The sequence below is a fragment of the Aythya ferina genome (genome assembly GCF_964211825.1).
Source record: "Aythya ferina genome assembly, chromosome: 1".
NCBI lineage: Eukaryota > Metazoa > Chordata > Aves > Anseriformes > Anatidae > Aythya > Aythya ferina.
The window spans coordinates 19,083,010-19,098,185 of NC_140296.1; the positions used below are offsets into that span (position 1 = coordinate 19,083,010).

The 15,176-nt window shown below is 37.1% G+C and overlaps 1 protein-coding gene across 1 annotated transcript in view; it reads left to right on the top strand.

Annotated features, from left to right (window-relative positions):
* IFT88 (intraflagellar transport 88) overlaps window positions 1–14,372 on the top strand; it is a 45,538-nt gene extending 31,166 nt beyond the window's left edge. The window contains exons 24-26 of the mRNA XM_084503589.1: window positions 4,019–4,079; window positions 13,343–13,438; window positions 14,081–14,372. Of these exons, the coding sequence (XP_084359715.1) occupies window positions 4,019–4,079; window positions 13,343–13,438; window positions 14,081–14,202 (279 nt within the window). The 3' untranslated portion in view covers window positions 14,203–14,372. The remainder of the gene's footprint in view (window positions 1–4,018; window positions 4,080–13,342; window positions 13,439–14,080) is intronic.
* The last annotated feature ends 804 nt before the right edge of the window (window positions 14,373–15,176 follow it).

A 15,176-nucleotide genomic window follows, 5' to 3' on the forward strand; every position in this document is an offset into this window, starting at 1 on the left:
TTTTGAATTAGTGCATTCATTTGAATTGTGCATCAGCATTAAATCTGTCTGAATCTTTCTTGAGCACTGAATTTTCTGTCATTTTAAAGACCAGCGAAAGATGGGTTATGTGTACGGGATGGGAATGCTGGAGCCACCCACATAATTCAGCCTCTCTGGAATGTCGTCTTTCCTACTTATTTGCCAGACTGTGCGAAGTATATTTACCAGCCAAGTAATAATGCAGCTATAGAGGGATGGGGGGGGAGCGTAAGAATTTGTTCATGTAATAGAACTCTTTTTTGCTGTATACAAAACTGCAACATTGAATTACATAAATTACATAGGTATGAAGTAAATCATTCACGTCAGTGGCAAATTTTAAACTGGGAAAAAAAATCTATGGGAAGACTAAAGGCTGTGAAATCACAACTTTTGTTGTATTCAGAGCGGTGTGGGTGTGTGTTCATAATTTTCTTGTTATTCTTGTGATAAAGTAAGATTTTAAAATTGAAAACAGGTTCTTATTTGGAAGCATTGTCTGTGTTACTGAGCTGTAGAGTATTCAAGCTTGCTCATCCTGTCCAGTGAATTGCCTGAAAGCTGCATAGTTCCATTAGGACACATTAAGGCTTACCTAACTTAACTAGTAAGACTCACTGACTCCCTTTCAATGCCAGATAATGTGTAAATACATCCTTAGTTACTTCAATTTGACTTCAATTCTAGAGAGTCTAAGTATGCACGTGTAGACTGGGGCATTTCAAAAGTGAAAAGAGCTCATAAAGGGGAATGCTGATCAAACAATTCCGTATTTATGCTACAGCCTTGCTCTGTGGGCTAGTTGAAGTATATTGGCTTGGTTTTTCTGTAAATGTAAAACTTGAGCACTTCAAAAAATAAACAAAAGAAAGCAGTCTAAAAATGTAGTCGTGCTAATATCCACCTATGTCTCCCCTATAATATCAGTAAACAAAGCAGATAACCAGATACAATATTCCGATTCTACAAAACAATTAAAGAAGGCCTCTCTGAACTGTGTTAAACAGGCTTTTCTTAGTTTTTAGGTAGTATCAATTCAATATCATAGTTCCTTGCAGTAACATCTAGTACCTCAGTACTTTACTCGGGAAAGTTCAGAGATGAAATGAGCTGATAACTGGATTATTTTAGTTGGTGAGAAGTAGAGAGGTCCCTGGAGATGGGGAGGTAATCTAGTTCCTGATATATAGTTCCAGCATTTTTTGCACTGAATATTATAATTATGTACCATACATCTGCAAATGTTGACAACTCTAAGAAAAATACATTTTTCTTTTAAGAAAAGTGATATTTGAATTTGACAAAAAATTAAATAAATTTGTAAAATTTCCTCATGTTCATTTCATGTTGGAAACCTGAGCTTTCCTGAACAGATTTCTGTACTATCTGGTGGGAAAAAGCTACTAGCAAATATTAAAGATTAAATTGCCTAATTATTTAAGAACTGAGATTTAAGTAGCACATGTGTTATGCTTAAGGACTTTAGTACCTAAATGAAATCTCAATGGGATTCAGTACAGATGCCTGGTGGCACAGGACAGAATCTCAACAACGCTGTCTTGCAAACAGTAGTCCTCCAGTTCCTTTTTCCTGTTGGTATTACGTCTGGCTTTCCATCCCCTGTTTTTTTGTTTGTTTGGTTGAAGTTTTATTCTGCGTGTGTATGCGTGTGTATGTTTTATTCCTACGTCTACCATCTGGCTTTGGAAATTACTAGGTATTTTTGTCCTAGGAAATTCTTTCTGTCATTCATGGGCATATAGTCATAAACTATATTTTCAGGCTCTAAAATTATCAAATTTAATATTTCACCACCTCAGTTTCCAATAGGAACACTGTTCTCAGTTAACAAAACCAGATACAACTCAATTCCTGCTCCCAGTTTTAGACTAACCTGTGGTTTCTTAATTGCACTCAGTAAATACTGAGAACAAGATAAATGCCAGTGCAATATACCTGCATTTCAAAGTCTGCACACAAACTCTGTGTAGAAATTTATCAGAAGTTGCTGTTTTGGCATCATTTTGCCAGAATAAATATATCCACATGGATTTTATACCAAAATAAATATTCTGGAGTACTTGTTTCACGCAGTTCTCAAATATGGGCAAGTTGTTAAATGCTTCCAGCCAAGAATCTGGGAACATCTGCGGGGTTCATTCACTGTCGAAGTTTTTCTCCCTGTTTCTCTCAGCATTGGATTTTTGCTGTAACCTTCATGCTGTTTTTTAATGCATTAATATTTCTTTTTCATGTTTCAGTTTAATAAAAGGCAAGTATTAGTGTAAAAGTTCACACTACTTTCTTGGTGTTGATATATACACACATTACCATTTATTTCCGTTAAGAGAGCTTAATGACTGAAAAGGGGAGGCTGATTGGGTGTGGTGTGAAGCAATGATGATAGGTGCGAACACGGGGGGGGATTTACTGCATTTACCTTCAGGCATCCACATCTGGACTAATCATCCTTAAATTTCTTTTGCAGTCATAGGAGAGAAATAGGCATTTTTAGGGTGGAAATCGCTGGCCTATTTTAAGTGTCTGCTTTTAGTATGGATGACTTATAAGCTACTCACTTGGAACTTTACAGGAATTACTCATATGCTTAAGCTTTAGGACTTCGGTAACATTTTGGGAGTAAAGTCCAATGATGTAAATGCCGTGAGGGTACTGTCATATAGGGACCACTTCCTTCTGACAGACAAAAGCTGAACTTCGTCTGACAGACTGAGGGATCATTCAGCATTTGGATAGTCTGGACATTCTTCCTGAAGGGCATGCTGCTTCACGGGACGGTGAAGAGCATACCTAGTCCAAAATTCAAAGAACATATTATAGACTTGAGGGTTTACCAAAATAAATAAAAAGTATGAGAATTCTGGTCCCAGACTGGGTAGTTCCAACACCATTCCTGGTTTCATGCTAGGCATGCTGCTTTCCTGTCTCGGTCCTGTGAATTTTGATTTAAAGGTTCTTCCTTTTCATTTTGGCAAGAAGCTTGGAAGTTCTTTCACTTCTGTGTCATTCCAGCTTTGCCAGACTCTATGATATTTTTCTGGTGAAAAAATAAGTGAAGAAGCTACAGTAATACATAGCTAGGTAGTGTGCACGTGTTTTAAGCAGATCCTGAATTCAAAAAATACAGAGATTACTTTATTAACATCCAGGTGTTTTAAATGCCAAGTATTTGTACCTATCCATAAAGAAGTCCCTTACTGAGATGTACCTTCTCGTAACTCACAAGATATATGCATGAGAAATTTGGCCAGGAGAAGCCAGTTCTGCCATGTGATACAGAGGTATTGCTTTGATAAACTGTTGAAGTTTTCAAATAACCCTAAAAAAACACAGCTGGAAGATGTTTATGGTACCTTCCTCAGTGCAAGAGGGCTGCCTTTTTAAGCATAGTTTTTAAAGTATTTGCCTTCACCTTTATCTTACGTTTAACACTCAACAGCAAATTAAATTTTGCTGTAAAATACAGTTCTGTGCCAAGTATTCAAAATGTAAGATCTATGGAGTGAATAGTTCTTTTTATAGATTTCCCTACTTTCCCTGCCTTGAATCTTTACAATAATAAAAGGCTTGTAGGATTTACAAGACTTTAATAGGCAGAGGCTACTTTGAACTCATGCAAGGAGGGCTATGTTGCCTGTTTTTTCAGCTGTACTTTACAAAGGTTCATCTGAACTATTTTTATGCACATTCCTCGTATAAATTTTATCTGAAGGAAAATAATTTATTGAGATATTCTGATTGAATTTCACAAGACTCTAGTTTTATGTAAACAATGTTTTTAACACTGACTTTGAGGATAATTTTGTCCTTTGAAAAAACAAGGTTTATTAGTTACAGTAGAGTAAGCCTAGGTTAATACTCTTCTCCTGTTCAGTAATAAGCTAGGTTGAGTTTTCAGTAATTATTTCTAAAGCATATTACTAAATGTTTTTTTTTTTTGTTCTGTTCTTTCCAAACCTGTTTCACTGTTCTCCAGCGCATTAAGTCTGGCAGAGATGGCAGTGCACGTAGCCGCAAAGAAGGAAATGCTGGTGGCGGTAAGTACTTAATGCCTCTGCTTAAATATCAGACTTGACAGGATTCTAAAGATAGTTTTTCTTAAAGTGTTTGTAAAAGTTCCTTACATTTCTAAATGCACATAAATACGCAGTGAGGAATAAGCAAGCACTTCTCAAATTTTGTTTCAGACTTTCTGATTATCTTACTGTACAAAACCTCAACCAGTTTTAAAGCATGGATTTGGTCTAAGGTTGGTGTTTTATGTACAGATCTCGGTGTATCTCTAATTCCTACTTGTTTTTAATACCGTGGACTTGAACATTTTTATTCCATTAACCTGGGATGAAATTTGGAATAGTTACTATAAGGAGTCATTTATTATATGAAGCAGAATGGGTAAGCCATGAACTACAGAAGTCCATTGTATCTTTATTTAGCATGGAGAAAAGGGAATTTTGTGCCCACCGTCTAGTCTTCTGCAGTGTTTGTTACAAGTTCAAGAGGCTATTTTGTGCAATGAACCCTGTAATAAGCAGACACCTGTACTACCTTTGAGCTCCTGTACTACCTTTGAGCTCCTTCCTCCCATTTTCCCAGAATGGCAGATTTGAAGTCCTAGCAGCATCCACAAAGAAAAGCTCACTCTCTGACTGTTATGTCTCTGTGCTCCTATAGATTCACAATGCTGAGTTTAATAAATATAAAACTCTAGCAAGGTAAGTCTGGAAGCTTTCCTGCTTAGCTTTTTCTGTACTAGGCAGTCTGCATACTGTAGAACTAATGATTTTTCCCTCCCATTATTAAATTCATGAAACATTAGTACTGTTAAACCTAACTGTTCCCCGCTGCCTTTCTAAGGAAACTACCAGACTTCGTGCTACTTCAGCCAGCTGGAAAAAAATCCATTTTGACTCAAATAGGAAATGGTTTCTTTGTATTCTACTTTTATCTTACATCGGTGGGTGTCATAAAAGATCTCCCCTAGAAATTCTTGCTTTTCTTCCCTTCCTTTTACAGAGAAACAATTTATGATTTTTTTTTCTTAGCTGGTAATTTTATTTCCCCACCTATATAACATATGTTTTACTACATTGATCCAATTCTTTAGGGTCATGGAAATAATCTTAAAATGACCTTAGAATTATTTTGCATTTAGGAAGACTGCTCTCCTGATTTATCTAGGAGTTAAGACTGAGTACTGGATTCTTAAGAGAGACCTCATTCCTTTTTTAGCTCAGTAGTTTCACTAAGGAAACTTTTAAATCATTTCTTGTTAAGTAGAAAAAAACATTGTTCGGCTAAGATTGAATTATACCTGTTCTGGGCCTCAGGTCAAAACAGTTCCTGGGGTGAAGGTCCTTATTTTGGTAACACAGAGGGATGGAAATGTTTCTGGACTCTCCTTTGTAACATAAGCTCTATGATGAGACAATCAGCTAGAGGTGCCAGCAAAACAGCAGTGTGAGAGAGCATCAGGACACCTTTTACCATAAAGTGGGGATCTCCTTTGGCTTACAATAAATAGAAATGAAGAGCAGACAAGGGTATTTAGTGCTGTGCAAAACGTCAGGCATCCAGGCAAATGGCACAAAGGGTTTGCTTTCTAACAACTATATTTTGTCATTATATCTACCCTTCTTAGTGAAAAAAAGTGTAAAGAGAGAGAAAGAGAGTTGGTAATTTAGCAATAGAGAATATAAATAATAACCAAACTGGATAAATGCTGAGACAACATTAATCCCACAAACTATCACTTCGTCAATACTTTCTTTAAAATCAGAAATATCTCTGGAAAGTTTTATTAAATTAAAAAAAAAAAAAAAGAGAGAGAGAAAGGAAAAAGAAAAAGAAATGTTATCTCTCCCTTAAAAAAGTTGAGTACTTCTGGAACTTAGACTGCAAACTCCACTAATTCCAAGGCTTTGCACCCTTCATAATCAGAGTAATCGGAGAAGAGCAGTTGCAAACGAAGAGGCTGAGGGGATAAGCAAGGTCAGAACTGACCTAGAATTTGTCCTATCAGTAATTCTTAGATTGTTGCTCAAGATACTGTGTCAAATTCATGAAAGAATGGAAGAAAACAGTTTGGGAACAAGCCTGTGTAAGAGCATGTTTGGGAAGCTGCTGGTATACAAAGTGCCAAAGATCCAACCTTTCTGCAAATGACTCAGCAAACAAGCAGAGGTACAAAGAAGGTCCTGTACTGAGCCTGGACTTAACTTTTGGAGGGGATTCTTAATTAAAAGTTGTGGTGAATGTAGAGATATATATATATATTTATATGAAAGGAGTCAAAGGCATTACTCATTTTTTAACTAGCAATGTTGACGCTGGGGAGTCAGTCTTCCGTATCAGTGAAGAAGCTGCACACTTGCAGCAGCAAATGTTAAAGACTACATTGTCGTTTGTCTGCCTTTTCTTGAGGAAGACTGAAAGAAACCTGAAGGTCCAAACATTTTGTCCAAAGTTTAGCGTTGTTCACCCGGGTTATGAATCTGTGTTTTACAGTGTAAGAAATTTCTGTACGCAGCCTGTATGGAGACATGCATGAAATATAAACAATGGTTACTTTATTTTAAGATCTTAATACGCTTTGGAAATATTAATGACTTCAATATAAGAAAAGAAACATTTATAAGCATTTTGAGTTTCATCTCTTCCAGTGCTGTTGCCAAGACCAAAAGGGACCGTTTTCCTTCATTGTATGAGGGATTTGTTGTCATTACTGAACCCAGCGAGGCATGGAATCATCCTTAGTTCAGTACTCACTAGCTAAATGAAAGTACTTACTAGCTAAATGAAGTGTGTATGCATTCCAAATATTTTAAGTATGATGCAGGTTTTATTTCTTTCCTCTTACCAGCTCAGTGTCTCCATACTTACTGGCATCCCTAGGAGACTTTTTTCCCCTCAAGTATTTTGTCTCTATATTATTTGTAGTAGGTGCATTAATAGTTCAGGCTTCTTTGTTTTAGGAATTTTGTTTTATTATTTAAAATTGCTTTTAAAGAGGAAGCTAAGAGGAAAGAGAAATCGACAAGGTTTGCACTTAAAACCTTACTTTGTAGGGTTTGTACCCCTGTTATTTTGCCAATATAAATTAAAACAGAAGAAACATGAGATGCACCAAATCATAATTTGAAGAATATGATTACAGTATGCATTGATGGTAGGCAGAATGGAAAAAGGGCAACCAAAAAAACTAGTATCTGAGTGTCAGTTAAAGTCCAGTCTTGTATTGTGAGAAGAATAAGCATTACATCTGAAATGCCTACCCAAAATTGAACACATTTGTTCACTCTTCCTATAAATAAATGTTTCTTCTCTTCATGAATATCAAATTAATGATTTTTGTTCCTTTTGATTCACATTGGAAGGAAATTACACTGATATAATCCCTTAAAACTTTTCCTGTTAATTAAAAAAAAAAAGAAAAAGAAAAAAATACGTATTTTTAAGAGCATATCAAAGTTGCAGCAGTTTTCAGAGATTTCCTTTTCAATAATCTCTTGTTTTCATGCTCACTTTTCCATATTTTGCCGAGATGTGATACTAACATCCAGAACTTGGAAGTTAGGACATTGTGGGTTTCACTACTGTAAGCGATTTTCGCTGTTCGAGACCATAAGGCCTTTCATAGATAAGTGAAAGTATGACCTTAAGGCATACATTGCCGTAGCAGTGTTTACTTGGTCTCCGCATTTGCCCTGCTCTCTGAATGAGGAGGTTTGTACCAGATGAGAGGGGAGTTGTGTGTATGAGGAGTCATGCAGTCTCGGACAGAAGCCCAAAGAAGTGACGCAGGATTCAGAAGATGAAAGGCTGAACGTTTTGCATTCTCCTTGCTACCTAAGCCTGTCCAGATGAATTTGTGAAGGAAAATGCACGGGAATAATTTAGGTGCCTTTTCCCTTTATCATTTAACATGTGATGGTATTAGAGGTGAAATGGGTTTTTCCATCCCAGACAAACATCCTGTATTCAAACACCCTGTAGCACCCTATAGGGATCTCTTCAAATAATACGCAAGCACTTTCTGAGTGTTAAGGCAATAAGCATCCTAAATAATCTTTACTGTGGTTGAGGCAGGAGATTCTCCTGTTACTCTGCAGCAAGAACTGCACGATCACTTATATTTACTAGGTTTTGTGTGTCTATTCGTGCCTCATTAATTACAAGTTGTTGTGGGGTGGTTCCATCTGCTGTGCGTACTGTGATTTTTTTTTTTAAGAGTTGTGTTTTAGGTTTCATTTTTTATAAATGGAAAGGGAAAATATCTGAACGACAAGAATATCTTAATGTTTGCTGTATCTGAATTCGGCTAAGGAGTTAGCTTAACTGGCACACCAGAAACAAATTTAATTCAACAAAATTTCAAAGCAAAATGAGCTGCTCTGGAGCTAAAACATTGCACCTGCTTCTTACTTTTTTCCTCAGTTTTAATATGATGTTCTGTCTGCTACATAGCTCACTGTTCAAATTAAATCAAAACACTCCTCTCTTCTCCAAAGAAGGTGCCTTCATCCCAAATGTGAAAGGTGCAAAGAGCTGCATTTAAACACATTCTGGATTTAATGAAACATCTGCAGTTTTAAAAATTATTACCCCACTATGCAGTTTTTTACTTGAACATTTTATGGAGGTAGACTACCAAACAAACTTACCTTTTGATCTTTCCTGATGAGTAAAATGGTACTAAAAATTCTAATTTATGTCCTTTGTGATACTGGAAGAATTTCTGATACATTTATCTCATCACTGTAATTGTAACTTGTGAGGTTCCTTGAAAATATAAATATAAATATCATGGATTTTATGGGTTGTATTGTTATACGCATGGGTGTCTTCCTAAGTTGGAAGTACAGAAACACACACATTTGAAATCTTTTTTTTTTGCTAGATGTCAGTGCTTAAAATAGGGTTGTTCCAAGACAGGATTACTTTTGTAATATGTTGCTTTATTCATTATTCTGCCACGTAAAATTAACCATTTTTAAAAAACCTAAGTTTTATACTTTGATTCTTTTGATGTTGGTTTGTATTTTGTTTTTAATTGTATGGGGAGGAATTAATTCAGATTGGGTTTTGTATGGAGGTTGAACAAATCTGAATGAAGAGAACATTATAGATTTAATGTATAATTTTAGTAAATATCCTAAATGCAGCATTATGGGCATGACTTCTTAACCAGATGAGAGGAGGAATGCACTGTAACAGATATCAACACGCAGAATTTGTGTCTTTATATGCATAGCTCCCAGTTGATGCTATTGCACGCAGAACGTGAGGGGAAGATGATGTCAGTGTGATAATCCAAGTCTCAAGTGTAAACATTTTATAGAGTAAATATATCTTTAAAAAATATATTGCCAAGCTCTGCTTAATCAGTTAATTTTGTTTTTTTTAACCAAGATCTGGAGCCATATTCCTGCAGTCAGTTTATGTGCATGCATCCACGTTACCAACCCAGAGTGGTACGCAGGGACTGGCTTCCACACAAGCTACAGTAATCACATAGCTTTTAAATAAAAGCACAATAAGTAGGAGCATGTATTCATTGCAGTGAAGGTTTTCTTGGAGAAAGAAAGCAATTTAGTTGAGCACTCATTTTTCCTTTATTCAAACACTTTATTTAATTGGTTTGTGCAGTTACTCAGGTAATGCAGATAGAGTTTGTTTGCAGTTTGAGAAATGCTTACCTGTAGTCCTTTGATGGCAAATGCAATCAGACAGATGTTAACATGTAAAGCTGTACTGTTAGTACCAAAAAGAAAGAAAAAGAAAAAAAAGCCCTTGATCCAGAGTATTTATTGTTATCATTTATCCCAATATTACCTTTGTCAATTTACTATCTATTAGTTCAGTGGAAGTTAGTTTCACTCCTCAGAGGAGGCACAAGTAGAAACTGTAAAACTCACCCCTCGTACCTTACAAGTAAGTATGTTTGTAATGAACTACTTTAAAAAAAAATCCTTCCCGTGAAGTTCTATTTGGTGTAGGATACCAAAATCCTGAGCTCTGCATTGCAAGCCAATGTTCCTTAACTTTGGCAAAGTTAAGTTTGTATACTGAATAAAAACATATAGATGATTTATCTACAAACAGAGCTATAAAAAAGTAAGTTCAAGATGAGGTTTAAAGTTCTGGCAGATAAAGTTATACGGTCAGCAGAATTTTGCATAGCTACCATGTTGGCAGCCAAATCCTTATTCCATGGCAGACGTTTGAGAAAGGCCATACCTCAAATGGCTCATCAGCTAGGACTCATCCTGAAAGATGGGAGCTGTGGGATTGATGTCCCTCAGGTGAAGGAAGGCATTGAAGCCAGATCCCTCATGTCCTGAGCTGCTGTCTGACATCTACATGTAAGGTAGATGGTGTCAGCCACCTCTTATTCTCTTCCAGCTGTACTTATAAAAAGAAAGATACTCTTCTTCCACTTTCTTAGGTACTCTGAGAGCATAGTGCAGCCCTTAGAGACTTCATGTAGTTTCATGTATTAGCTTAATTCTAATTGTGGGCTGCTACCAAAAGAGATCTTAACCTTCCTTCCATGCTTTCTGTAATGGTCACACCAGAGGTAAGGTGAGCTGCATTAATTTGCTGATAAACTTGAAAAAAAAAGTTTGTTTTGTTAGTGGGCTAGTTCAGTTCACTAACTTGACAATAAATAACGTGTTTGGACAACTGGATCCTAAAAAGCTACATTTGTGTGTACAGTTACATTTCCTCACTTAATTTGCACTCAGAATCCTGTTGACGGTACTGGTTCATAAACTGGAAGGGGAACTTAGGCACAGAGGTTGCGTGCTGAATGTCCTGCAGGCATCTTGCGGCTCAGGATGGCCATTTGGGGCAACTCGATCACAGCAGTAAATGTTCAGGGAAAATCAAGGTTATGCAGGAGAGCAACTGGTGAGGCACTTCAGGGGTTGTACATCTAGTAGTGGATGGGAAAGAGAAAATAGGAGAAAATTTGTCTTACAGTTTTGGTCTTAGTGCTTCATTCTTGTCTTGGGCATAGTCCTAATAAAATTTAAGGATCCTGGGATGTCTAAGAAAGGTTGTTTAACATTGTTCAATTTAGGGCAGTAAGATGTTCAGGTAACTTGTGCATATGAGGTTTATCTCAGTCATTTTGTTTTGTCTACCATCCTTTCTTCTTCATTTGGATAATACCAAATCCTTCAGCTTCATCGGGTAATATCACTGAAACTTTGTTTTACCTCCTTTGTAGTGGAAAACCTTATATATACCATCTTCTGATCTTTTATTTTCACTACACCAAGTTCTTCCTTTCTGGACCCAACCAATTGTCCCTTTGTATGTGGCACTGGTGAGACCACACCTTGAATATTTTGTTCAGTTTTGAGCCCCTCGTTACAAGAATAGCATTGAGTTGCTTGAGTGTGTGCAAAGAGCAACAAAGCTGGTGAAAGGACTAGAAAACAAGACTTATGAGGAGTGACAGAAGGAATTGGGGCTGTTTATTCTGGAGAAGAGGAGGTTGTAGGGATACCTCATCACTCTCTACATCTACCTGAAATGGGATTGCAAGGAGGCAGCAAGGAGGGTGGTGGTCTCTTCTCAGGTGATAATTGATAGGATGCAAGGAAGTGGTCTCAAGTTATGCCGGGGGGTAATGGACATTGCTAAAGTCTGGATTGGGCATTACGAAGAACTTATTCATGGAGAGGGTGGCCAGGCTTTGGTACAGGATGCCCAGGGAAGTGGTAGAGTCCCATGCCTGGAGGTATTTAAGAGACGTGTAGATGTGCAACTAAGGGACATGGCTTAGTGGTGGGACTTTGATGGTTGGACTTGATGATCTTGAAGGTGTTTTTCAACCTGCTTGTATGATTCTCATTAATGTAGTTCCTCTGATGCGTTCAGTTTTCCCCTCTTGTGGTTTCTGCTGTATCTTTCCTATCTTTTTGTCTCTTCACTACTTCCAGTTTTCTTCATTATGTAAATTGCTTGTTTTCCCTTTCACAAGGCTCTGTGTGTATTACTACTCTATTCTTTTCCCTGCAAACCATTTCTGTATTGTCCTCTAACTGTACACCTGTCACAGAGAATTGAGCAAAAGGAGGTCAAGGAATGTTAAAGTTGATTTCTCTTGCTTTGAAATTTCAGACATAATCTGTATCCTGTAAACATATTAACCATTTGACATACATGTATTAGGCTGTATGCATTAGATCTTTTTCAAAGCAGAAACGTTTTCTGCCGATTTAGGCCTGATTAAACGCCAGTCTGCAGTAGTTTTTACAAAGAAATGAAGGATTGTCCACTTTGTGGAAGAATATTTTTTAAATTGTAATAAATTCATAAAAAGAACATGTGCAGTAAGACAATGGGAATGTGTTGCCAAGTCCAGACTTGGTAATTAATGTTTGCTGAATTAAACCCATTTCTCTTCCTTACAGATGGAGTTTTCATAACCGCATTGTTTTGTGCTGTGTGTTTGTATTTGGCTGCATGGCACGTCCTGCCTTGTAAATACACCAAGCCAAACATGAGACATTTTCGCCTAGGAGAAAAAAAAAAAAAAGAATAAAAATCTGTTGTAGCAAGTGAGATTGAAAGCTTGCCATGAATGTGAAAACGAGATTCAGAGGTGAACAGAATATTTAAAGTGTCTGGAATACTGCTGTGGCAAGAGAATGTTAATCTGACGTTGTCTGGGCACGAGGCAGCCCTCAGAGCTGACACATTCCTGGGGGCCCCGCTGCAAGCTGAGCTGCCAGCACGGTGTTTACAGCAGGATGCGGGGCCGAGATGGTCTGTATACATGAACTGTGCCTGCCTGCCGTGCAGACAACACATGCCAAATATACTCTTCTAATTTAAAGCAAAGTTAATGTTGTATTTAACCTTGACAGCATTCAACAGGTGGATCAGGCTAATATATTAGTAAGCACACAGGCATACGAAATGTCAAAATGCACTGTGACAGTGCTTATATTTATCATGGTTATTTTAACTCCAAAATGTGGCTGTAATTTATAAGCAACTGAAATGTCAGCATTTGAAGCAGAAATAGTTTAGTATGTTTACTCCAAAATAAATAAAGCTATGTATTAGGAGAAAAAAAGACATTAGAACACACACATGCATGCACACAGTACCCATTGTGTTGTAATAACTACTATTACAAATGAGTACTGTATCCATCGTGAAAAGATGGTTTCATCCAAATCTTGTTTGACAGATAGTAGCTTAATTTATCTTGTATCATGATTTCACAGAACATGACAGCATGTTACTTGTCATCTAATTTTTTTTTCTTTTCTTCCAGATACTGGTGGTACCAAAGGGGAAAAACTGAGTGCCAAACTAAAAGCTTTGCCTGGAACGAATGAACCCTATGAAAGTAGCAGCAGTAAAGAAATAGGCAAGTGGGCAGCTTACACCTTCTGACTTTTCTGGCCCTCAGAGAGAGGGGAGTTAGAAAAATTAAGTTCTTGGAAGGGCAAGTATAATTACACACTTAGGAAAGCATTTTCCCCCAGATTTAGTTGCATTCTTTAGAACTCACTTTAAAGTAATAATAAATGTTAAGAAATGTGGCCTATGTAAATATTTATTTACTTTTGATATTTGTCTGCTGCAACCTTAAAGCTGAATTTTCAAAGGGGGTATAAGGGATTTAAAAACCCTACTCCTCATGGAATGTGTTACTTCCTAGAATGCCCTTCCTTGACTATCACCACCTTCCTGTTCCATGCACCTTTCTGAAGTCTTATTCTCACTTAATGTCTATACTGAAATAAAGAAAAAAAAAATTAATGTAAAAAAAAAAAAAAATAATTGAGAGAGAGCTTGTACATTAGAACTCAGGTAACGTTGCCCTTGTGCAGTGCCCAAATGTGGTGTTTGCCTTCAGTGTTTGTATCATGTTTCTAGTCTGCATTTCAAAGACACTTTTACAGATGTGTCACGTTAAAAAGGAGTCTTATGTTTGATTGTATATGTTTAAAGCAAAACTAAAATTACTTGTAGGTAACTGTTTCAAATGTGCTTGCTTAAACCCTAGATGCCTCCTACGTAGATCCACTTGGCCCACAAGCAGAAAGACCGAAAACTGCAGCAAGAAAGAGAACTGAGGAAGATGACTTTGCTGATGAAGAACTAGGAGAAGATTTGCTTCCAGAATAATTTATGCTCCGCTCTTTTTTCTCCTTTTAAAAGTTTTAACAGAAAAATACTCCTTTGTGATGATTTTTTATTGGGTTTTGATAAAATACCAGAAAACACTTTTTATTTATGGTTCCATATGTTAAAAATACAGTTTTGGAGATAAAAATAAATAACCCCCTCAGATTTTATTTTTACTCCTGCATAAAAACTACACAGACACTCAAACTCAGCGTAAGCTGTATCAAATGTATAAAATTTTCACTTTCAGAAATACATACGTTGATAGTATGAAATGCAGCAGTCTCTAAAATTTCACCTTTCACTGTGAGATACCTCAAAGCAATATTATAAAGTTGGAAGTTCCGTATCCATCATTCAAAGCTAGGATTTATTCAAGGCATGTGGATTGACTTCCTGAAAATGCTGGATATGACCTTGGTCATTTCTGAGGCCACAATTCAGTGAAACACTTAAACTAATACTGAAGAAAGTATCTTAATGTTAGTCGGTGTGTCACTCAACCAGGGCCATTCTGCAGTCTCTTGGCAATCTGCTAGTCTTTCTTCAATTAGGTTGGGTTTTCAGGGTTTAAAGTGAGTGGGCACAGGAAGGAAAAAAACATAAGGAAGTGGGTGCCACCTATTTTATTTCTGCCTTTATGATTTTACTTTTCTCCACTCCTTGACAGTAGTCCAAAGACAGTACACACCTGTCAACACAACGTGTGCACTATTGTTGTATTGCTTTATTCTGGTCCTTTGTGGAGCCAGCTGGAACTGGCCAGGTCAGGCATGGGACATCCTCAACCTTTTCTCACAGAAGCCACCCCTGCAACCCCTTGGTTGCCAGCACCTTGGCACTTAACATCCAATACAACAGTGCTTATTTTTTCAATTAATTTGGTTAGATGGACAGGGGAGGTGGGAAGGGAATTGAGCTGAACAGTTCTTAGAGAAGGGCCCAGGCAGGTGACTTTATGCCCACATTTTGCA